The sequence below is a fragment of the Ostrea edulis genome, chromosome 9 (genome assembly GCF_947568905.1).
Source record: "Ostrea edulis chromosome 9, xbOstEdul1.1, whole genome shotgun sequence".
Classification (NCBI taxonomy): domain Eukaryota; kingdom Metazoa; phylum Mollusca; class Bivalvia; order Ostreida; family Ostreidae; genus Ostrea; species Ostrea edulis.
Window position 1 is genome coordinate 18667912 of NC_079172.1, and position 26069 is coordinate 18693980.

The 26069-nt window shown below is 37.7% G+C and overlaps 2 protein-coding genes across 4 annotated transcripts in view; one reads left to right on the plus strand and one right to left on the minus strand.

The window, feature by feature from the left end:
• Positions 1 to 58: 58 nt before the first annotated feature.
• On the minus strand, positions 59 to 23297 carry LOC125658432 (uncharacterized). Of its 3 annotated transcripts, XM_056148747.1 has the most exons (11): positions 23052 to 23255; positions 18774 to 18806; positions 17623 to 17676; positions 12041 to 12118; positions 11813 to 11935; positions 11651 to 11716; positions 11378 to 11480; positions 5443 to 5463; positions 4861 to 5205; positions 1850 to 2188; positions 59 to 1231 (listed from the first exon to the last, which is right to left on the minus strand). In XM_056148747.1, exons 1-11 carry the CDS (start codon positions 23133 to 23135, stop codon positions 978 to 980), a joined length of 1500 nt encoding a protein of 499 aa, XP_056004722.1. In that variant the 5' UTR covers positions 23136 to 23255; the 3' UTR covers positions 59 to 977. The 3 variants fall into 3 exon arrangements, with proteins under 3 accessions (XP_056004722.1, XP_056004723.1, XP_056004724.1); XM_056148748.1 differs by lacking the exon at positions 18774 to 18806 and having other exon boundaries at positions 23052 to 23297; XM_056148749.1 differs by lacking the exon at positions 23052 to 23255 and having other exon boundaries at positions 18751 to 18786.
• A 2108-nt stretch (positions 23298 to 25405) lies between these two features.
• LOC125657502 (26S proteasome non-ATPase regulatory subunit 1-like) overlaps positions 25406 to 26069 on the plus strand; it is a 150586-nt gene continuing 149922 nt past the window's right edge. The window contains exon 1 of the mRNA XM_048888095.2: positions 25406 to 25552. Coding sequence (XP_048744052.2) covers positions 25528 to 25552 — 25 coding nt within the window. The 5' untranslated portion in view covers positions 25406 to 25527. The remainder of the gene's footprint in view (positions 25553 to 26069) is intronic.

The window sequence follows — 26069 nt, forward strand, 5'->3', positions numbered from 1 at the left end:
CTTGAGACCATAATCGAGATTTTTAGTATTTTATATAAAATTAGAATGTAAATATTCCTGAAACTGAAACTGAAACTGTTTTTATTTGATTTAACGCCTAATTTTACACAAAGTATTCAATGGTGTTGTACATGTATAATATAAAAAGCTTTTAAAGAATAAACAATATATCATATACATGCAAACACACTCTACATATACTAAACTAAAAACAAGTACATTAAAACTGTCTAAACAAATGTGTTTTCAATTTGGCTTTAAAAGTGTGTAAAGATTTGGACTGTCTTATTTCAGCCGGTAAACTGTTCCACAGTCTCGGACCAATGGTTCCGAAACTTCTATCACTGAAAGTTTTACGTCTGTTAAAAGGAACAATGTAGCAACTCTCAGAAGATTGAGCGGAGCGCAACTTTTTATTTGGTACCTGTTTCGTTAAAAGTTCTGTTAAATACAATGGCGCTTCGCCCACATGACACTTATACATGAAGGTCAATAATTTAAATGATATTCTAGAATCGATAGGTAACCAATGTAGGTCAATGAGAGCATCCCTAGAGCTGTCAAATTTCTTACGATTTAATACCAGTTTCGCACCCATGTTTTGGATTCTTTGCATTTTACATATTTCAGTCTGTGCTATGCCGTATAAAATCACATTACAATAGTCCAAATGAGAAATTACTAAAGATAAAACCAACATTTCTGTAGCTTCCTTTGTCAAATATTTGCGAATACTTTTAATCCTAAGATAATTGATCATAGCTGTTCGGCGTTTCCTTTTTATATGTTTCTTAAAATTGAGAGTTTCATCCAAATATGCACCTAAGTATCTTATATAACGTTCTGGTTCAATTTCATCACCATTAAATATTCCTCTATTCCTCTAAATATTCCTCTAAGGTAAAGAGTTACTAACACTAAATGTTCTCCGTCTTTATTTTGGATTAGTTATTTTTAAACATTAAAAATCGTTCTTATCAACCACTGTTTGAATCGTCACACAACACTTTGCTGTTGGCTGCCCTGAGCCTTAGTCCACTTGCATTGCAACTACCATCGTTTATGACGTCGTCAATATGGCTACAGACACATGTCTTACTGGAGAAGTACGTTCCTCTGCCACATGGTGCCGTATAAAGTCGCTCGTTCACACATCGATGGAATATATTACAGAAACGAGGGTCCGTATAGTATTTGTCCTGGTTTTGCCGAGGGCATACAAAAGTGCAACCTGTATATATAAAAGCATACTTCATACTAAATATTGCGCCTGATTAATAAATCTTAATTGACTTTACTAAATGATCAGGAATTTTTAAGCTTTCTGACTGGTCCAGGCAATCTTTTTCCAGTGTACCTCAATATTTATTTTTGGGAGGTTTATAAATGACTGTACCAAACATTACTATGGTCAAATCACTATCAACTACAATTTTTAAAAAAAATTGTTGAAAAGATATGAATTCATTTTTTCGTGACAACACGTGTAAAATTGTTGATCATTTGATAAAGCAGTTTCTGTCTACTAGTGGCTATAGGGACCTGGTCAAGTATTGATTGACCGCGGCCGTAGGCTGGTGTCCATCGTTACCTGACCAAGTCCGTATAGTCACAACTAGACCTCATGAAAATTCAATAATTGTATAAAAATGTATATAGAAAGGTACAACATGGATTTTTTATGATAAACAACTAGTCCCACGCTGTAGTGACTCAAAGCATGAACATGTGATAAACTCAAGTTGAGTACATTGAAGATTTCTACATTCAGAAATGAATATACAAGGAAAAGTTATTCTTATTTCAAGGAGATCCATAATTTATTCTTATGTATGTTTTCTATACAAACCTTTATCATCTCTGCAGAGAAGTACATCTTTAGAAACTTTAGCCTCGGTTTGGTTAGCCTCGGTTTGGTCTTTAAGTATCGGGCGACACGTGATCTCATCGATGCTACTCACAACACTTTTGGGGATACTTCCATCACAGCTGACAGACCACCCATCATAGTCGTTGTAGCTGATTATACAAGTGAAATTTACACCATAGAGGGGGACAACTTTATTTCCCAGTGTTCCCAGTAAAGTGATGGGCGCAGGCGCACAGTCGCTAGTAGAGGAACACGTGATTTTGTAATTCCCATCATCCTCTGCTTGTCCCACTTCTAGCTGAACATCCGAATTTTCACCTACATAAAAGAAATAAAGTCCAATAAAAATAAATAATGTTAACATTTAATTCCAGACCTTTTTCATGTACCTGCTGAAAAACTAACTTTATATTTTTAGTAACAGTAGTCACACCTTTTGACCGTGATGCCCGAGACAATCCAAACCAAGCTTTTTAGTAGACCTACTCATTGTGCAAATATGAGACTACTATCTCTCACGAATCAAGATTCATTTTTACACAAACAGATAGACATATCTGTGTCAGACAGAAAGAAATACAGACCAAAAACTATATACCTCCCGATCTATGTTATAAAGCATACATTAATCACATATAAAAGCGCCATATATGTTATTGTACCGATACTGGATTCCTAAACTTCATAAAAACCCTTACAAAGATACATTGCTGGATCCAGCAAGTGCTCTGCCAAGCCCCTATCTTTGCTCCTCACGAAAATATTAACAGCTGTGAAGGAGAAACTTCAAACGTATTGTGCGACTACATATCCCAGAAGTGATATAAATCAAACGTGGATTCTAAAAAATTTTAAAGAACTTTTAGTAAACTTAAAATCACAAAACTTTTCTCAAATCAACAACATCAAAACGTATGATTTTCAACTCTTTACACGACCATTCCTCACGATAAATTAAAGACTAGACTTTTTGACATCATAGACAGTTGCTTCTTCAACAAAAATGAAAAACGCAAATATTCCTCTCTAGTGATCAGTCATCCAAAAAATTACTTTGTTAAACGCCACTCTGATTCCACGCACAAGTACTCGAAAGTTGAAATAAAAAATATGCTGGAGTTCCTCATTAACAATATCGTTGTGATCTTTGGTGATCAGGTCTTCCAGAAGTCTGTTGGAATTCCCATGGGCACGAATTGTGCTCCTTTGTTGGCTGACCTGTTTTTATATTCCTATGAAGCAGAATTTATTCAAAAACTTCTACGTGAGAAGACAAAATCTCTTGCTGTGGCCTTCAGTTCGACATTTAGATATTCGACGATGTATTATCTATTCACAATAATAATTTTCATTCATATGTCGATTCAATATATTCCAGTGAACTTGAAATAAAAGACACCACAGTCATCCACTTCTGCTTCATTCTTAGATAATTTATTGAAAGTAGATATTAACGGCAAATAACAATTCAACTTTATGACAAATGGGATCATTTCAACTTCTCCATCGTCAACTTCCCATATTCATGTAGCAATATTCCATTATCACCTGCATATGGTGTTTACATCTCTCAACTGATTCGATACGCAAGAGCTTGTTCTGCGTATGGTAAGTTTTTAAATCGAAGCAGGCTACTAACAAACAAGTTGATGGTGCAGGAGTGGTTCCAACAGTCGCGTTTAAAATCAGTATTTCACAAATTTTATGGTTTCTATAACGATCTAGTTTGCCAATACAACCTATCATTGGGTCAAATGCTGTCTGTCTGTCGATTCAGTGTGCCGTTCCTGGCACACTGATTTTGACTACGGATAACTCCGTTTACCTGATTAAGATATATGGCTCACGGCGAGTGTGACCGGTCGACAGGGGATACCTACTCCTCCTAGGCACCTGATCCCACCTCTGGTATATCCAGGGGTCCGTGTTTGCTCAACTCTCTGTTTTGCATTGCTTATAGGAGTTATGAGATTGATCACTGTTCGTTATATTCACCTTTCATATATCAAAATCCATTCGAAGATTTCACATTTATTCCAAAGAGGTTTCGCCTTACGGCTCTCCAGTGGAATTTGAAAAGCAACGATAACAATTTATTTTAATGATACCGTGAAATGTTGTGGGTATTAAATATCTATTAACTAATTATCATTTTATAATATATATTATTATTTGATATGAAATATAATTATATAATATATATGAATTAATAATATAATTATATTATAATGATAATTATATATGTGTAATGACATAATTACTTTAAATGATATTGATATTAAATGTACATGTATCATATACATTATATATTATAATGTATTTGTACATAATATAGTAATATTATTAAATGATATACATGAGAAATAACTGTATCCCGTTTCCAATTTCACTGACCATGTAGCGTGTGACAGCGTGACGAGAATTTCATCGACATTGATAGCAAAATGTTTGACTTGCCTAAATGATCTAGCGGTCTAGAGCGCTGGTCACACGCTGTTAGGAGATTTGGTTCCGCATGTCGTAAGTTCAACTACGGGTATATATACATATATATTACACTATATATTTACAATATTCACTGTCGTCCATACATGTACATCACTTCGAAATATCCCAGTGAACTCAAAATAAAAGAAACCACGAACTCTTCCACATTTGCTTTGTATGTGGTTGCTTTTTAATTAGCATTGAAGTAAAGGCAAACGATGTCTCAACTGATTGATACGCTAGAGCATATTCTGCGTATGATGAGTTTTAAATCGAGGCAGGCTCCTGACAAATAATTTTATGTTTAAAGATCCACTGTAATATACCAATCGCAGCATCGCTCAGCCTTTTCGACTTGGCGGATTATGCAAAAGACCTTTTACTTCCACTGCTTTTAAATACCCTCACAAAACCAACAAACAAGACATCCCTGAATCCATATATCAACATACATGTACTTCTGATGATAACGAGTTTTATGCATGTCTAAAATATCTACTTACTCTCAATTTCGATGTTCACCTCACTGGAGTAACGTTTATTTGAGGTATGTAATATCAGGCTGTATTGTCCATCCCCACCACATTTCACGGGATCTCCATGAAATTCAATCAGCTGGGAAGAAATTCGAATTTCCCATCGTCCTTCACGAGACCTATTTGTTTGAAGAGTAGTGTTTATTTCTATTTTATCTTGTGCGTGAACAATGTAATACTTCGGCTTGAATTCCATGATCAAAGATGACTTGTTGATGGTCACATCGTTTGGATACGCACAGGCAATCACTATTGATGTGTTAAATTTCAGCTTTCCAGTTCTAAGATTGCTCCTGGTTTGTAAGTTACAGTCTACAAAATTTGAAATAAAAATGAGTATTATCAATAACATATCTTGTTTTCATCACGCCAATATCAAACGATTAATTATAAACAAATGATTGGTTTGATTTCGTTTTGGAAATCTTTGCTAATACTGGTAACAAATAGGAACTACCACTTACCAGTATCTCATCTAAAGGAATAAGGCGACCGATATCTAGAATGAACATTTCAGTATAAAGTATAAATCGTTTGAAATAAACTTACCGAACTCGTCTGGGAATACCTCTACAAAAACAAATATACATTCAGCTACACATATCATGAATTAGATACGAAGAATAGTTTGAAAAAACTACAAAAATCTCTCTCTAAATCTCTCTCTCTCTCTCCCTCCCTCCATCTCCCCTCCCTCCTCTCTCTTTCTCCCTCCCTCCTCTCTCTCTTTCCCCTCCCTCCTTCCTCTCCCCCTCTCTCTTTCTCCCTCCTCTTTCTCCCTCCCTCCTCTCTCTCTCCCTCCATCTCCCCTCCCCTCTCTCTTTCTCCCTCCCTCCCCTCTCTCTCCCTCCTCTCTCTCCCCCTCTCTCTCTCCCTCTCTCCCTCCCTCCCTCCTCTCTCTCTTTTCCCCTCCTCTCTCTCTTTTCCCCTCCTCTCTCTCTTTCTCCCTCCCTCCTCTCTCTCTTTCTCCCTCCCTCCTCTCTCACTTTCTCCCTCCCTCCCCTCTGTCTCCTTCCCTCCCCTCTCTTTTTCTCCCTCCATCTCTCTCTCTTTCTCCCTCTCTCTTTCTCCTTCCCTCCCCTCTCTCTGAAACTATGAACGATGTAGGATGGTAATGTACATTCAACTTCTCCTGTGCTGTTGAAAAGATTCTACATCATGTACAAAATGACAAGCGCGCTGAATGAGATTGTACTTTCATTTGTCACTAAGCCACTAACATGATTACATTGTTGTAACTGAGTCATTCATTCAACAGAGCCCTCACTCGTTGTAAATCACTGTAACTCAGTTATCCATTCATTGTAACTAAATCAATAATAAACCGTTCATTCAATATACGATATGAGTCATTTACTCGATGTAACTAAGAAATTTACTCGTTGTAGGCCTTCATTCGTTGAAATTGAGTAATCCCTACCTTATAACAGTGTAACTGACTCATTCACTCATTCAACGTGACTCGTTCACTAGTTCTATGAGTAACTGAGACATTTTCATTCATTGTACCCGAGTCATTCATGCCATGTAACTGACCCATTTACTCAGTGGAAGTGTAAGCACCTGTGTTTACACATTCAACTTTCTTTTCTTCGTCGGAACTACGATTTTTCAATCATTTGATAGGCCACACAATCGGAAGTAGAATGACATGTGTGCGTGATATTGAAAGTACATGCACGGAGTGGGCTTACGATTTTTGGATGTGGACTTAAACTTGAAATAAGCTGGAATTCACGATTGAACTTTTTTATGACGAAGAATGTTGCTTATGTTGACGGCATCTATTCCTCTGTTTGTAAATTTGAGCTTAAGGAACTGACGGCATGATTTAAAATGAATTTCAGCCATGACCCGTGGTGGTTTAAAGAGACTGTGATTGGCAACATCCATAATCATAGAGTTCAGTCTATATTCAGGTGTTGAAAAATCCAAGTATAGACTAGCTGTGTAAAACTTATACGGTACCAATTTTGATGCACCAGATGCGCATTTCGACAAATAATGTCTCTTCAGTGATGCTCAACCGAAATGTTTGAAATCCGAAATAACTATGAAGCTTTAGAGCTAAATATAGCCAAAAACAGCGTGCCAAAAAAGTGGAGCCGAATTCGTCCAAGGATAAGAACTATGCATGAGGGAGATAATCCTTAATTTTGAAATGAATTTCTAAATTTTATAACAGCAATTAAATATACATCCGTATTTTCAAGCTAGTAACGAAGTACTTAGCTACTGGGCTGTAGAGACCCTCGGGGACTAACAATCCACCAGCAGAGGCCTCGACCCAGGGGTCATAATGTAAAACTTATACGGTACCAATTTTGATGCACCAGGTGCGCATTTCGACAAATAATGTCTCTTCAGTGATGCTCAACCGAAATGTTTGTAGCTTCTTCAAATAACGTATGTAACAATGGAACAGAGTAAAGTTTTATACGAATATGATCTGGAGGTAATTGTCTGTTGACGTAAGGTAAAAGTGAATCAAACGTGACACCATTTACACTTGGTCTTTTATATGAACGATGTCCATGGATGAGCTGGATGAGTCACCTAGTGTGACGGAACTCAGTAGGGCGATAGACAGACTGCCTACAGGGGAAGCACCAGGATCTGATGAGATACTCCCTGAGGTTATCAAGATCGCAAAGGGAGTCCTTTTAGGTCAGCTGCACAAGCTACTATACCAGTGCTGGGAAGAGGGAGCAGTACCATAGGACATGAGGGACTACAATATTGTCACACTGTACAAAAACAAAGGAGACAGGAGTGACTGCAACTATCGTGGAATCTCACTCCTTAGCATCGCCCGCGTGATGCTAAACAGACTGCAAAAATCGCTGACCGGATGTATCCCGAATCATAGTGCGACTTCAGGTCGGAGCGCTCCACCATCGACATGGTCTTCTCTTTGCACCAGTTACAAGAAAAATGCAGAAAGCAGCGACAGGCCCTTTAGGTGGCCTTCATCGACCTGACGAAAGCCTTCGATCTTGTCAGCCGATATGGTCTGTTCCAGATTTTGGGAAAGATAGGATATCCACTCAATCTCATCAGCATGATCCAGTCCTTCCATCTCGACATCAAAGGAGTCGTTCAGTTCAACGGTTAATCATCTGACTCCTTCAACATCCGCAGCGGCTTTAAGCAAGGCTGCATGCTTGCACCGACCCTCTTCGGCATTTTCTTTGCCCTCATGCTGAAGTACGCCTTTGGACATTCTACAGAGGGCATCTTCCTCCATACCAGGTCAAACGGGAAGCTGTTCCTGTCCCGCCTGAAAACTAAGACAAGGTCCGTGAGTTGCTAATCAGGAATATGGTCTTTGCTGATGATGCAGCAGTTGCCACACACAGAGGAAGATTGCCATGGATAGCTTCTCCCGAGCATGCGATACATTGGCCTTGACGATCAGCCTGAAGAGGAAGCCGTACATGATGACCCAGGGTGTGGAACAGCCTTCGGCATGAAAGGCCCCGGGTTAGAGCCGTTATCTCATCCCTGGGCGGTGGCGAACGCTATTTAACTCCGTCCTTGCCATCCTGTTCGATGGTGGAGATGGGAGGTTTAGGGGTGCCTCAGACGGGTAAGTGATGTTTACTGGCCCCCAGTTCGGCTATAGGGAGGGTGATAGCTTACATTGGGATATACGTCGCAAGTGTGACTCCCCGGAGAATTGGATGGGACTAGATTCACCCAAGAAAGGTTCTGGACATGACACCCGAAGCTCTAGTGATTGGGATAGGTGGGAGGAGGATTTCTTGTTCCCCGTGAGGGGTCAGATATGCCTAATGTCCCGGTGAAGCCTACTCAAGTCAGGGGGTGATTATGTACCCAGCTCTGGGAATCTCCCGGAACATTATACCCACTCCCTTCACCCCAGTGTCAAGTAGACCGGCCCCAACCCTTCGTTCATGGGTTCATGACCAGGCCCTAGGCCAGCTTAGTCGGGGTTTTTTCACGGGGGCTTGGGTTTGCGCCCGCTGCGTCCTAATCCTGGACCGTATCCCCATTTGCCCCATTCTCGGAGCTGGCGGTTACCTACGGGACTCGCCAGCCCCCCCCCCCCCCAGCCCCGTCAGGATTATGATCTTACAGGGCCTCCAGCTTTAGTGGGGGGAATGTCCCCACACGTAACCTTCGGTGCTTCCCATGACTGGTGGTTATGCTAGCACAATTATGCCCCACCCCACCACGATGACTCCTTCCTATCAACAGCAGGGGCCCCCGTCTACCCTGGCTGGGGGATGAGGGGGTAGAGTACCCCACATTCAACCCCAGTTAGGTGAACAAGAATGACACGGTACATTCAATTCTCTGGGCATTCTGCCCAGGGGCTAGCCCCAGTGTCTCACCCCTTTCCAGTTCCCCCAGTACTCTCGTGCGGGTGAGCTGTCGATGGCCTCTGCATGGTAAAAACATACCCTAGTACAAAGATTTGCGGTATAATGGCAAGTAAAGCTGGAAGTCCTTACACAAGTTCGTTCGCCTGGCCAGCAGCCAAGAGTGAGCTGACGTGGAACAACATGACCAGTTCTGCTTTTCATTGGATAGAATGCGATATTACCACCATTTGCGCAGACCAAGTCTTCCAAGCCCAAAAGGGGTGTGAGGTAGGTGACACAGGATGAGACCCAACATTCTGACCAGGAGTTGCGGGATGTGTGCCAAGGACTTGAAGAATTGGAGAAGATACTACGAGGGCGAGCCCCTCTCCTTGGAGACCCCTCGCCACCATCAAGTAGCAACCGGAAGCCAGCAGGCTGTTTCAAGTACGGAACTCTGGGCCACTTCAAGAGCGACTATCCGAAGCTGCGGGGAAAAGCAGAAGCGAACAAAAGTCAAGGGACAAAGGTGAGACTTAAGGAGAACCAGGAAGCCTGCCCATATATATCGAACCACGTAGACGGGAACCAAGACCAGTTCGCCATTGACCATAGAAAGGCCTACAAAGCGGGAGATGAGGATGCCAACGCCAAAACGTTCCCTGGCTAGGCCGGGAATTTGCGCATCGAACATTGGTGGACGCACAGGGAAGAATCAGTCAGGAAGAGAACACAAACGTCCACTTTCTTAGATTGGCCACTCCAGAAGGGGCACACTCCAGGTTTGGTTCCAGGAGGCACCAGAGGAGGGGGATTCTGAGGACTTGGTTATCGGATTGGAGGAAGGCAGGTACGAGAACTCTCCCAGGGATGATCAATGTGTTCCGGGTGGATTCAAGTTCCCCGAGGAAATCGTGGTGCCTGAACTACCAGGACTTTGTACTGGGAACGGGAAGGACTCTCAGGAGTATTTGGGGGGACTTGTCGGATCAGGAAGACTGGCCTGTTCAGAAAAAGGAGGCGGGTAGACAACAAGCGTCCTGAGAATGCCGGAGCCAGCAACGGTGCAGGAACTTTTGCAGCCCAAGGGGGAAGATGGGCTGGAGGTGGTTTGTGGCCCCGATGAGGAGGGGACAGAGGACATGCCCTGTCTCCATGCTGAAGGACCCCATGAAGATCCGCCTGTGTCCATCGAGCAGATACGCCCGACCACCGGTTTTATTATCGAGATAGTAGTCCAAGTGCGACTACAGACAGTGGTAGTCACAGGTACAGAGATTAGTGATCTGTCCACCCGGTTTTATAAGGAGCTCGGCCCCAAGCCACCATTAAGGAACACGTTACCCTGGTGTAGGCGGGTGAGTTGGTTCATTATTGGTCCCGTGGGAGTACGCTTAGGAGATGCGAAGTACAGTGTCGACTTGTATGTGGTTTCATTGCATGAGCAGGTTTTGTTAGGCATAGCTTTTCTGCACCAGCAGAAAGCTCGTTTGGACCTTTAGCATGGTACTATGACCATGGGAAAGCAGACGGTCCCCATTACGTTCGGACGTCCCGGGGAGAAACATGAGACCAAAGTTTCCTTGACTAACGCTGCCCAGGTCCCCGTTGTCTCCGTCATCCCGTGTCCCAACCATTTGAATAGGGAGTTGGAGGACTTTGTATATCATGTGACACACTTATGCTGAGGAATGGAGAGCGATGACAAGCATTATCAACGCCTGAGACGAGGAAGTGTCTATCTCGGGAGGTGGTGTGATAGGATCAGCCGAACCATGGGTGCTGGCGCCAGATTTACTCAAGAATGTACAGTGTGGCCGACACCCAACACGTTTATAGAGGAAGTTGATAATATTGCCCCCTTAGCTTGCCCTGGAACTTGGACAAACTTAGAGGAGCTCACATGCTATCAAGTAAAGAGCACCGGGCTATACATAAAAAGATAGCAGAACAAAAACTGACTACAAAAGATTATAGTAGATGAGGATTATCAGTAATAAATGCTTACAAGACTTATGTAATTAATATACGTACAAAAAAGAAAAAGAATAATATAGGAGCTATGAGATTGATCACTGTTCGTTATCTTCACCTTTTACAATCCAATTTCAAACATTTGAAAATACTGTACACACTATTTGTGCACACTAACTTACGTCTTTGCGGTTTTGGCGGCGGATTGCTATACTGTGAGATCAGTACAATCACTGCAATTACTCCCATCGCCATGGTGGACAAGAAAACTAAAAGTTTGACCCTCTGAAATAGAAAGGAAGAGCATCAATGTTGTATATATTACTCTAGAAGGTCTTATAAATGCATTCTAAAACTTGCGTTGATTTACGTTGTAAGCTGGGTTGAGTGAAAGACGTTGAAATAAGTTTTCATTTACTAAAAATGATTCATTTAATAATGGTAATGTTATTCACCTCCTTGAGGCACGTTTCTTTCGTGTTTTTCGACTCATCATCTTCACCGTCTTCCGATTTACAATTCTAAAAATGGAAAATATTCACAGGGTTTTCTTACTGTCTTTCTAACCATGGGAGGTAATTATTTGACATGCATGTATTGTACCGGGTCGCCATTACCGTATCGTCGATCGTAGTTCTTAAAGATGGCTCATAGGAATTGGACAATGTTATTTCCTCACGGTCCTTGATAAAACCCACTGTTCCGTTTCCATGGGGACGAATATTTTCTTCTTTTTGTAACTGAAAACATCCAAACGTTACATTCAACGTAAGGTTCTTAGTATTATAATTGAAATATTTATTACGAATCAAAAACCTTAATCAAATGATTATCAACACACTTACTTTATTGGGATCAAGAAACAAACCGGGCGTGTAAGGTTTTGAAGAGGCGGTGCTTCTTTGTGAAAAGTCAACTCCACTCTGTAATGATTTGATAAGAAGCACTGAATACTAACAATATTCTTATACCAAAAATTGTCGGATTTATAAAGGTTATATTACGTCAAGAGAGAAATTATGTGAAACACTGAAATTACCCAACAACACAAACACTGAAATTACCCAACAACATAAACAATAAATTGACATTTTCTTGGGGAAAACCCGTCCCTTCCTCGCGATACGTTCATTCAATTCTATTAATATCTTTTTATATATTTTTACTCGATTCACATTGGAGTAAATAGAACGCACCTTTACCCTGTTTGGGACCTCCTTTAAAATATAGATATCCTGTATCGAACCCCAGTGTACTGGACCATTAACCATTAGAGACGGGGCCCAGCGAGACGGGCGTACTCACCTTCTCCGTACTTACCATGACTATTGAATTGAATATACGCGTTACGATAGTATAGCGAGAAATATTTGTCCTAACGACATATTTAGATTTTTAATATAGCGGAAGTGTATTGGGGTTAATTTGAAAAGTTTAAATAGTAATGACCAATGAGATTTAAGTATATGATTATTACGTGTTCGATTGAGGATCACGGGGCTGCATTTTTAAGCGTTAAGCGTAGCTTAAGCGCTTGTTGCCGCCAGTTGAATTTTGCTTTCGTCATCATGTTTCCGGTTTATCGCCACCTATAGGCGAATTTATGCATCGCTGTAGTCAACAAGTCGTGTTTAAAGTAGTCGTAATTTTGCAACCGATCTAGCACGGGGATAACATTCATATCTGCAGTTGCATCCCCCCCCCCCCCCCGGAAATATAGTTCGTTGAACAGTGAATAAAATATGTATAAAAAGGGTGATATTTTGTCCTCATTCTTGGGGAAAGTGAGACACAGATGCAGGTCATTCTTCAGTTAAAATTCCCATTTGAATCTGCGTCTGTAATAATTAAAGTGATTCAAAATCTAAAATTGAATAAGAATATGTATATGAAACCGTTTTAGCTAGGGTGCCTTTGCAGGTATCACACCGGTAATTGTCCAATCAAAATGAACTTAGTCAATTGTAGTTCCATATATTTAAAGAAATATTTTTTTCCCTGCGCGATTTTTCTCATTTCCTCTTCTTCTTTTCTCTTAATTTTTGCACCCCTGATTAGGAAATTTTGTGTAATTTGTAGAAATAACCAAGTGTATACAAAGGAACTATTTGCTGTTGGTAGCTGAGGCTACTTCCTGAGGTGTGCTCCGGCTGTTTACACACATGTGAAAAACACGTGGATTTGAGGGTAGTCTTGTTTGCGGGTAATTTATTTTCGAAAATGCCGCGTAGGGTGTTGTTTTTCTGGTGTCGGCAGTAACATAGAACATAGAACATTTCTGACTGCGTTATTCGGCATCAATTCTGTAAACTGATTTTTAATGAATTTTTTTTCCTCTATAGTAATATATAGTGAAAATAATTACCGGTGTGATACCTTGCATTGTTACCTTCGCATGGCGCTTAGAGGCCAGGAAAATCAATTTACATGATGCAATCTATAATTAGAAGCCACGTCATTAAGCTATACACTAGTCAGGAGGGTTTTCCACGTGTGTTTTGGCTGTTGTTCCGACTCAGTAATTGCCCGACGCAGCAAAAATGTGTGCAACACAGTAAAAAAAATTAACTGATCCGCGTCCATTGTGAACGAGAAAGAATTTGTGCACGATTATGCTTTGACAGCGAAGGACAGAGATCGGTGTCTCAGAAGGATGATATTGCGTAACTGCTTACACCTTCCCCGATCATATATGTAAGTCGGTCATGCAGAAATTTATAGGATGCAACGGTGTAACTTAAGCTTACTTTATTATTTCTAAACGACCAAGATATTCTTCAGAATCATCGTCAACACAATCAAATTTGATTTCGTGATTTAGTTTCAAAAATGAGACTAAAAATAATAGTCTTGGGGCAAGGAAAAGATAAAAGGTACAACATTAAACATGTATTATATTATATTATATTATATTATGGAAGACAATACTCCGGTTTCAAGTATTCAAAACACCGCGTGGAATTTTACGAGGGCTGTATACTGAAATACATATGTTTAGAACAAGTGTTAGATAAACATTGCCATTGTGTCAAGCATGAATGAAATGGTTTGCGGTCCACAGCACGCTACATCTCCCTCATGCATAGCTCTTATCCTTGGACGAATTTGGCTCCACTTTTTTGGCACGCTGTTTTTGGCTATATTTAGCTCTAAAACTTAATAGTTACTAGTATTTCGGATTTCAAACATTTCGGTTGAGCATCACTGAAGAGACATTATTTGTCGAAATGTGCATCTGGTGCATCAAAATTGGTACCGTACAAGTTTTACATACAACGAAAAGTAATCGTGTTTTCAATTTTTTCGTACTTCAAACAAACAATTGACAATGACATGCATATGCTACATGTATTTCCGAACGTACAGATTGTGAAGAAGGGGGAGGGGCATGGATGTACTGTCGTTGTTCCCTGTCCCCACATTTTGTTTTCGCTGAACGATCTTTTCATATAAAAAAGATGCATTTAGTTTTTTGGTGAGATGCCTCTTCATTATTTCTAGAACATTACCGTTTGAAAATTACTTTTGTAACTTTTCAGTGCCTAGTTTGGGATTCTCATTTAGCTACATTTACATGTTGTAAATCTTGCATATTTATTGAGTCACTTCTGTTACGTTTTTTTCTCTCTTCATATTAGAACTCCTACACAAGCTTCGAATCTTATGGTTTTTTGCTAAGGTTATTAGCATTTTCATATAAAGAACTGTTTTATAAAATTAAAACAATAGCAATGTGTATTATGTCTCATTCAGACAAACGGATGAGTCTCCTTTGCAATATGAATATGAGCTTTTACACAAGAAGTGTAATACACACAAGTTGATGAGTACAGAGGTTTTTTTTTTTTAGATTTACGTATAACAAACAATCACTACAATTGCTAAATGTAAATCCATGCTTATACGTTAGTCTAATTCATCATCATATTTGAATTAGTATATCCTCTTGCACTAACTTTCATGTTAAAAATGAGCTATCTCCACTCTTGTTGATGACGCAGTATTCAGTTTCAAAGTAATATTGCACATGTATGATGAACATCTTTTCTAAATAACTTCCTACATTTTGTTTTCAGTTATACATGTATTTATCGGACTTATTTGGATTCAGATTCTCTCCAACCTGATTTTGAATTGAAAATAACTTCATTATTGATTACAAAAAATAATTCCACTTTCATGGTTTGATTGCTATTTACAGATAATTATGCACTGGATTCTGTAGTACAAGTCATACAGATGCATGTTTATGTGTGTATTTAAATGATTTCTGGTAAGGTAATGAAATGGATGTAAAGCGTTTCATAATCCTGCATTATTGGTGTGTTTTGACATGTGGCATTTGTTAGTGTATGTGGTTATGTGTAATTTTCTTTTTTGTCCAGTTTGTTTGTTCCTTTCTATTATAAGTGACTTACATATATGTATCAAACTATTGGTTTGTTTCATTTCAGTTGTATTCTAAAAATATTTCATACACTATTTAACTGGAACACAACAGTAAGTTAGTTGTGTAATAACAATTGAACACTTTATACCGAAAGCTACCATTACAACTGTTTTCACATTTTCTACCAAAAATGTTCTTCTCTATAACATCACATCTGTAAGAGAGAAAAAAATGCATAGTCATGTAGAGCATTTAATGATCCAGGGACCGGAGCAGAGCGGATCAGAAACCCTTGCCTTGGGAAGATGGGTGGGAGCTAAACAGGGTATAAAGTGTTCATTTGTCAAATATTTGAATAACATAGCCTTAAATGCTATTGATTGATTGCATCTTGTTTAACGTTCTTCTCAATAATTTTTAATTCATATGGAGACGTCACCAAGACCGGTGAAGGGCTTCAGATTTAGGCCTATGCTCGGCGCTTACGGCCATTGATCAGTGAGGGTTCTTTAGCGTGCCATACCTACTGTGATGTCCCATCCGTTTTAAAGGCCATCTCCGAGGACCCGTGACATTCACACCTGATGCCGAGAGTTTGGTGATGGAAATGTCAGTACCTGTTTAACGAACTAGGTTTGTCGCGACCGGGATTCGAACCCCGACCGCCCGCATACAGAGCGAACACTTTACGTCTGGACCACCGCAGCGGTGGTAATGCTATTGATACTAAATTCTGATTATAGATATTTAATAAGAACAAGTGTCCTTTACCAAAATTGTAAATTTCATGATCCAAGGACAGGGTTTTAGTTTAGTGTGGGATCAAAATTATCATAGTGACCATTGTTTTAACAACATCATATAAAATTTATATTTCAACGTGTTGAAAAGTTTCAGGACATTGTTTCCAATCCATATTTGTTATTTTCTTACAGAAAATGTACTACTTAGTTATGCGAAAATAAAAAATAATGCATAAACCTTTTTTTAATGTTGTTCCTGCTCATTAACATTACATACAGAATTCATGAAGTCGGCTTAGCGCTTTTCAATACTTTCAGTACTTTGATTACTTTCTAGCGCGCGCTCTTCTTGAGCAAGTCAAGTTTTTAATGTTAGTTATATTTGAATTAAAATGCAATTTCTTTTTTTTTGTAAAAATGAGGGTCCACCATTTATTTTGTTTACCTCGCAGACACACACACGGGTTTCCATAGTTTTTCATAAACTTTGTGGTTTTTATCAATGGTTTTTCCTGGGCGGCGAGAGAAGCACAATATAATATTTTGAAAATAATATAAGTATTACGAGTATGTGTTTATGATCGCTTTATATTATGTGTTGTTGTGGCCTATATGTACTCAAAATAGATAAAGGTATCATCTCCCACGGTGCGCTATAATGCAATTTAGTAAATTGTTTGTCTTTTCATTTTATTATCAGGTGTGTAATAGTGAAGTGTGGACACTAACGATTTACCAGCTAACAATTCCGGGTTAGAAGAGGTCCCCAGTACCCCACTCCCGGGGATCCGGGTTAGAATAGGTCCCCAGTACCCCGGCCTTGCTTGTCGCAATCTGACTAAAGTACAGACCTATATTGGTCAGATTGTGCTTGTCGTAAGAGGTGACTAAATTGGGCGATCCTTCGGATGAGACCGCAAAAACCGAGGTTCCATGTCACAGCAGGTGTGACACGATAAAGATACCTCCCTGCTCAATGGCCATAAGCGCCGAGCATAGGCCCAAATTTTGCTGCCCTTCACCGGCATCTCTTTCGACAAGCAAGGGGTACTGAGGACCTAATTTAACCCGGATCCCCACGGGATCTCTCATTCCATTTTGACATGTGCAGCAGGAATACACATGGTTATGGAGTCATCACCTCAATTGGTTTAGATATATTTCAACAATTATGAAATAAGGTTTCGGGGTGACCCCAGGGCACCTGCCCAACAGAATATTTAATGCATCGGGGGGGGGGGGGGTCTAAGTCTATTTAAAAGTTCTAAAACCAACACAGAGAACATGTACTTACCGGTGATATCGGCCGGGTTTTCGGTAGAATAGCGTCTGAATAGTCCTGGCTATTCTACAATGTAAAAGGTAAATCACGGAATTTTTTTTTTCTAAATCGGAGAGAGAGAGAGATCGAGAGAGAGAGAGAGATCTTTTGGACGCTTAGAAAGTCTGCAACTACATTTATATTGTGTTAGTACACAATATGCTCTCTCTCTCTCTCTCTCTCTCTCTCTCTCTCTCTCTCTCTCTCTCTCTCTCTCTCTCTCTCTCTCTCCAGTGGCGTAGCTTCCATTGAGGCAACCGAGGCAACTGCCTCGGTAAAAAAAAATCCACCTTTTACATTGTTAAAATGTCGATAGCCAGACCCCCTGCCTCGGTAATATTCGAACCCATGCTACGCCTATGCTCTCTCTCTCTCTCTCTCTCTCTCTCTCTCTCTCTCTCTCGTTTCAGTAACAATCACTGATATCAATTGAATTCATTATTCATGTGTAATCTCCCCTGTGGACTACAGTTAGTTACTTATGCGTGTTACGTTTTATATATTTTTAAAAAATTCAAACATGAATATGGAAGATCACAAGTGTCTGTATTAATTTCACAATAACTAAGAAACATATTGCTGTTGGGGTTTTATTTAGATAATACTGAATTGTTAAAGATATATAACTACTTTCTCTCTTTTATTGCATTTAGAATTTATAAATGTAAGCTGTATTGTAGAGTTGTACAGGTTGATAAAACAAGTGATTTTGTAATTCGTTCCATCAAGGAATACTTGAGATCGCACTGTCAAATGCTCAGGCTTTTATATAAAACCAAAGAACCGAAACTTTTTCAAAATTTTGCATCCAAGCTATATTGTTATACTATGATATCCTTTATATCAAAATTTTTAACATATAAAATTCAAACATTGTTACTACTGTTACTATGTGTATACATGCATATGTGCATATGTATATATACATGTGTATATCTGTGTACTATATGTACTTGTGTCATATCTAAAGTCACTATTCAGAGGGTCCTGTCCTCTAATAGAGATGTCCAATGAGTCGGATATGAACTGTCGTGATATGTTTGGACTTATTGTGACAGCGTGGCGTTTTTGAAAAAAAAAACTTATCTTGACTATACACACACTATGACAAATATGTTTCATACGCAGTGTTGTATCATTCCGTCACTGGTGGAAATCTTGAAATAAATAAATCAACAAATAATTCATATGTAAATTAATAGCTACAATTTTTTGACATATATTGTATCTATTTTGATTTCATGGTAAAATAACAACCATATCCTAAACACATTGTATCTTATACATGTATTTTATCTGTTTTGTATAATTGCATATGTTTTGTCTTGTTTCATAAATAAAAATTTTGAAACTTTAAACAAAAAACGAAAACAAAAACAAAAAACAAATAAAAAACAAAACATAAACAAAACATGAATTTAATTCAAATATTCTTTTAAAACAGGTTTCAAATTCAATATATTTTTTTTCCCAGTACTATCAGTTCTTTGATGATTTTCCTTAGCGACTGCTGGTTAGTGACTGCTAGCTTCAGCAATCTTATGAAAATCAGACTTCTTAGATCCGCGCCATATACTCTGCGTAACGTATTGTAGCGATTGTGAGCGTATTTTAGGATCCGATTTTAATTAGATTGCGCTAGCTTCAGCATGGGGCCATGAATAACACAAGCACATACATGTGGTTCCTTTAGGGTTTGGGGGGGGGGGTGTGAAAATGAAATGTTGGGTCAGAGTGTACCTTCATTCAAACAGTGTAAATATTTGATTTCATTATATAAGCGTGATAAATGAAAAATTATGGCATGTAAAGATACGCAATATCACTCATTGTCCAAGTAGCAGACTTCCATAAGCGTGATATCTGAAAATTGATGGCATATCTAGATACCTAATATCACTCCTTGCCATATAAATCATCGTAAATTAGTCTGATATCTACGATAATCACAGACTTCCCTGTGATATTCACGCACACATAGAAATACTTGTGTTCGTTGAATCAAAAGGTACAAGTAGCTAAAACGTAATGTCTGAAATTGATTGTATATCAAAATGCGTAATATCACTTCTCATTATGTACAGTATATGGTCGTTTAGTCAGATATCTAATATGAACACATAGTTCTTAAGGTATTCAAGCAAACGTTGAAATTTCATTGTACACACCTCAAACCAAAATGTATAAGTAGCTGATTTCCTTAAGCGTGATATCTGAAAATTGATGACACATCAATATACCTAATATCACTACTCGTCATACGTATCATCGTAAATTATTCAGATATCAAATATAAACACAGAGTTCCTTAACGTATTCACGCAGATCTTAAAATTCTATTGTACCGGGTTTCTCTAATGAAAGTGCATAAGAAGCTGATCTCCTTAAGATAGATATCTGCAATTGGTGGTATATCAAGACACCCTATATCACTTCTTGTCATGTGTATAGTCGTAAAGTCGTCAGATATCAAACACAAAGTTCCTTATGGTATTCACACAAATGTAATTTCGGGGTAACTCGAATCAAATTGTAAAAGTAGCTGATATCTCAGAATGGACGGTATATCAAATGACTGAAGGTCTGAATTCAATCCGTATCATTTTCAAAGTAAACAGTTGGGAAAGTTTACTCGTAGTTTGCAAAGTTGAGTAATTGGGGAAAATTGAGCGTGAAGTTTGGAATTTCATATGATTCTTCGACATCTTTAGAAATAAACCTGATAGATAATAATTTTCGTAATTTTCAAACCCAGTAACCTTTATCTGGTAGCTGGCTATCAGTGATTGTAACCTTTATAGCTTATAGTAGCTGGCTACTAGTAGCTAACTCTTCTTACTTTTAGTAGCTGGTTACTAGTAGCTAACTTTTTCTGGTTCATGTAGCTAGCTACTAGTAGCCAACATTTCTCTTTTTAAGTAGGCAGTTACTAGTAGCTGATTACTAGTATCTAGTTTCATTTGATACTGTGATTTTTGATACAGAACAGAATATCATGTAAGTCGTATTTGTATTCAGACATCCACTTCTTGTATGAAGTCAAGTTCGGTTATGTCATGTCCCTTTGGGGCTAAGCTTGGGCTACAATATCGGGTCAAAAATTTTCATGGGAATAATGAATGGAAAAAAAATATTCTAAAGATCATAACAACAGGGCGATGGTGACTCAGGTGAGCGATTTGGCCCGTGGGACCCTCGTTACAGTGTGAATGATTGGGAGTATTGAGCGATTTGGCCCGTGGGACCCTCGTTACAGTGTGAATGATTGGGAGTATTCGTATTTCTATGTACGTGTTCTCCTTAACAAAGAATAAATCGCAATATCATTAAATGTCAATAACCCTCAAAACAAATACTTGGCACCCATAACAAGATTTAAGTCAATGAGTATGCCTCTGTACAGCGATTGGGAAAGAGCTTTAAATGGAAGCAAACGACTTCCTGGTCTGAATTGAATGTGGAATAATGCTGGGACTCCTTAAGTTTGAATCTACAGTGTTCCAATTCTTTTAGTATTTGTCACTCTACGCCATTTTTGAAAAGAGAGAGAGAGACATAGATATAGAGATAAAGAGAGAGAGAGAGAGAGAGAGAGAGAGAGAGAGAGAGAGAGATGCGTGAAGGTAGATATATAGAGAAATGGGCGACGAATATTCAAATGATGCGCTAAATAATGAACGAAATGAATTTTCAACGGGCATCAAACTTTAAACCATTAGGAATTTATTTTAATTTTGATTTAACAACTATTTTGAATATCAATTAGAACTACAATGGTGGAAGTCGGAAAATGACTGAATCAAGCATTTATTCTAAATGACTTAATCTGTTTTGATTAAGGGAGTGCTAGGCAAATTCAGAATGGAGGATATTAAAATCAGTATTTGATGTGGAGAGACGCACTAATATCCGTCATACATGTTACAAGTTTTTTTTATCTACCTTATCTATATCTATCTATCTATCTATCTATCTATCTATCTATATCTCTCTCTCTCTCTCTCTCTCTCTCTCTCTCTCTCTCTCTCTCTCTCTCTCTCTCTCTCTCTATATATATATATAAGGTAGATAAAAATGTATATTATAGCGATTGGTACCAAAATACATTTGAAATATCGTATATCTATCTATCTATATCAGACTTACTGGATAAAACATAAATATACATGTTAATGTATGGCGCTGTTAACGGTTTACACGTACGTTATTGCCATTTAATCAACTTAAAATGTTGTATCTAGTCAAAGAATGAGACCAAATATCGAGATGTATGATCTCCTGTATGGAACGCCTTAACTGTCTCCTGGTGTTCTTTTGTTATTTAGTGATGTGTATACATCATTATGCCATGTGCTTCTCTCATTATGTCATGTGCTTTTCTCATTATGTCATGTACTTCTCTCATTATGTCATGTGCTTCTCTCATAATGTCATGTCCCTGGATAGGGAGTATACTATACATTTTCCCAATAAAAAGGGGGTGGGGATATTTCCAAATCTCAGGACTAATAATGAACTATCATGTACAATCTCCGGTTGCAAATGTCAAACGTTACAAATTAAGTAGCTACTGTTTAGCATCAATCACAATACTCCGTACGTAACCGCATTTCATCTCAACCGGAAAGATACACAGACATATGCTTTTTGTACATGTGACTAGCATGAAGATAACTAGGTTTTCCTATATTGTCATATTGTACTTGTGTAAGAATTCTTCTAAACAATTTGAATTATATCCGTATAGGTATCTTTCTGTCGGCCATACACATACAGAGAGAGAGAGAGAGAGAGAGAGAGAGAGAGAGAGAGAGAGAGAGAGAGAGAGAGAGGTGCTTGAATGAAAATCGACCTTTCTAAGATTTGATGAATTTCCAGGCAGTCAGAAACCTATCCACAGTTAAGTATATTGATATTTCCCTGGTAAACCATAGCCCTGAACTCAACAATTCAAGACAATAGTGTACTTTTACATAGTGTATTGTTTTTAATTAGTCACTCTTTTCCAACATGTGTCACAAATGATATAACCTCTCTCATATCAACAACCCTCTAATTATTTGCTAGTCCTATATGTAAATACAATCCATATACATGTATGTATGTTTGTTTCACAGATTGAAAATATATCTGGCAGCATTTAAATACTATATGTAGTATTTTCATGCAAAAAATATTGAATTAATAATGATACTGTAATTGAAAACCGACAGTTTGAAAATTGTATATCTTCAGAATGTATAAAAAGAGTTGAAAAATGATCAATAATTAACATTAACTTTGAAATAGGCATGTAAAAAACAAAAAACAATCAATAAGCATGTTTCTGCATATCGACTTAAATGGAAGCGACCTGCCACTTCCTGGTTTCAAAACTACAGAGAGAACACTGCAATATTTACCGTGGAATAAGCGCTGGAATTACTCAGGTTGAAGTCCGTAGTGTTCCAATTCCTATAACTTTTCGAAATATCACCATCTGCCATTTTTGAGGCGGTCTATCATGAAGTATGTATTTTTACTCGGACTCCTCACAAGGAAATATGTGTTCATGTGTTATGTATTGACAAAAGGTACTTGGAATTTTAAAAGTCCACAATACTCCGACTTCTTGCTTGATTGCATCGTTGATCTAGAGCATGTATGACAGTATGCACTCGCAGTTGAGTTGAATTGAATGTGCAGAATTATTCACATTATAAAAGGGGCATTAGCTGTGAAAATGATGTCAACCATTTTTTCCCCTCAAAATCTCTCAATGACACAAGAATATATATTGATAACTAATTAAAAAAATATTTTGTGCAAACTCAAGAGAAAACCTAATAAAACTATACGTTAGATAATCGAATAATTGCGCACTGTCTTGCAAAACAATGATCATTTGATCGGCAAAATTACACATCCATGTGCCTGCTTTGTGGAAATCCATGATCTTATTTTTGAAAAGTATTTTAGACAAGTGTGGCCTCTCAAACATTTGGTACGAGCACGGAACACTCTATGCGGACTAAGACAACTGTTAACCAAAATCTACGAGATCAAGTTTTACAAAAATGAAGATATGTCTAGGGCTTCAAAGGGAGTATTCTGTGAGGAATATTTAACATTATTACCAAGAAAGTTACGAAAAATCTTTGTTAAATTTAGAAGTACAAACCATCACCTTCCCGTTGAAGTAGGCAGACTGAGTGATAATGAAAGGAGTGGACGTTTTTGTACATAATGCACCTGTAACCAAGGAGATGAATTTTTTTTTTAAAGATATATAGAATATTATTCTGCCCCAAACACTAAAAAATTTGTGAACTCATGTCTTCTAAAGATTCGTTATATCTAAGAAAGCTGTGTGTGCTTATTTTGAAAATCAATAACATTGTCTGTTCTCCAGATTTTTCATCTGTTTGACCCCTATTACTGTATATATGTAAATATGTTTCATGTACCTCATGTACCATTCCATGGTTTGAGCGAAATAAACTGAACTGAACTGTCAGAGGTAAAAAAAAAAAAAAAAAAAAAAAAAAAAAAAAAAAAAAAAAAGAAAAAGAAAAAAAGAAGGTGTTTGAAATAATTAAATACTGGTGTTATTACTGAAATTTATGATAATAGAGCAATTTTCATTGAATTCATTTTTTGGTGACAAAATGACAGTTATATGCACCTTAAATAAGTGATTCGTTATTTAGAGAAAGTAAAAAGCTTTTATTGAATTTTGAATATCGGTTTATTGTAAAGCGTTTTTATCGTTCTATTAAACATATTACCAAAATTGAATTTTTCCAAAACTTTGTGCATGAAATTATATTCCACCGAGTCAAACGCTTTCTCAAAATCAAGAAAAAGTAATACACCATCTTGGTCATTTGTCATACAGTATTCAAATATATCCAGTATCAATCGTGCTTTCTCCCCTATAGATAAGATAAGATAAGATAAGTTTATTCCAATTTTGGGCCCAGAGGGCATAACAGTAAGACATTTTATAAAGAAGGAAATTCAAAAAAGAAAGAATGTTTACAACATTAACTACAGGTTACAAAGACTGCAAACTGCGTGTGGATGCAGCATGTTGGGGAAACAAGTACATACATATATGAATTGCTAATCATGTATATATACAAGTAGATGGACAGTATCAGTATTATACCAATATATACCTATATATCTCCCTTTAATGTACATGTATATGCACTTTGTTCACGTCCTATAATTTTAAGATATTAGAAAGCTATCCGGTGTATAGGGAGACAGTCCCTCAACACTTTGTTTACCTGAGGGCAATGTTGGACTGTAAATAAGGTATGTCCTACGGTAGACATTGGTGGCTTTCATATATATATCGTTTATATATATAATGCTTTCATATTTCATTTATATAATGTACATTACCTCATAGCTCTCTTATATCATTAATATATTATGTATCAATTTATTTAGTACATGATTTTCTTAGTACACTATTTTGTAGCATTCATATATCATTTACGTGTAATTATTTATTACGAACATTATTTTGTACGATGCATTATGATTTGAATACTTTTATGAAAAATTTAATGTTTCATATTTATATTGAAAATAAAATAGAAAAAAAAAACATTCAGGAAATTGTATGAATACACCCTATAAAAATGATATAAATTAGCACAATGTATCAGATAATGATATTTTCCACAATATTTTCCTTCGGTTCAAAATTGAAATTTTTGTTTTCTATTCTATTCATAGCTTGAGTCCCATTTAGGCCTAAACGTCGGGATCGACATTCACATAGATAGACACTTCCGTTGGTGTATGAAACATCACATTTTTATTGTTTTAGAGAAGCCGGGTATTTATGTTGAAAAATTGGTTTGATTTTGTAAAGAATTCAACATGAAGATGAATATCACTTCCGCAGGTAATGTTTTTGATTAATTTTGAACCAGTAAGTTTTTGGGCACAAACCCTGAAGCAAAGATTTGAATTCACAACAGACTAAAAACGTAAAAGAAAATTACAACTCAACTCCCCCAGATCTAGATATTCCAAGCAAATCTAATATTTCCTAAAAAAAATATCTGATTAAGTTATTTGTAGTACGGATTTTGTAATAGATTTCTGGACTCGAAACTAACTTTTCAGTCAGGCTGAATTATTTTAATACAACATTTTTGTAACCTTGTAACCTGGTTACAAATTTGCCATTTTAACCCTGATTCTGAAGAGAAGTAGGTGTATCTGTACCAGTAACTTTGTATTGTAGTGTAACCTGGTTACAAAATTGCCACTCGGGGAAACTGCTCCAATTTCTTGCCGTATATGACATTTTCTACTGGTCCGCAGAAAAATTAACCAGTCTGCCACTGAAACTGAATCTTGAGGTCTTCTTGACAGTTTCTCCTTTTCATAAATCATGTCACACTTTTTCTTGCTTT

What these genes read in the sequence shown, in the direction of transcription:
- LOC125658432 (XM_056148747.1), bottom strand. Translation starts at nt 23,135, where the DNA reads ATGGCAGATGGTGATATTTCGAAAAGTTATAGGAATTGGAACACTACG. An exon ending in ATTCCAGCGCTTATTCCACG is followed by an intron (nt 18,807 to 23,051) that starts GTAAATATTGCA and finishes ATTTATTTCAAG; the next exon opens with ATTTCCACCAGTGACGGAAT. An exon ending in TGTTTCTTGATCCCAATAAA is followed by an intron (nt 11,936 to 12,040) that starts GTAAGTGTGTTG and finishes GGATGTTTTCAG; the next exon opens with TTACAAAAAGAAGAAAATAT.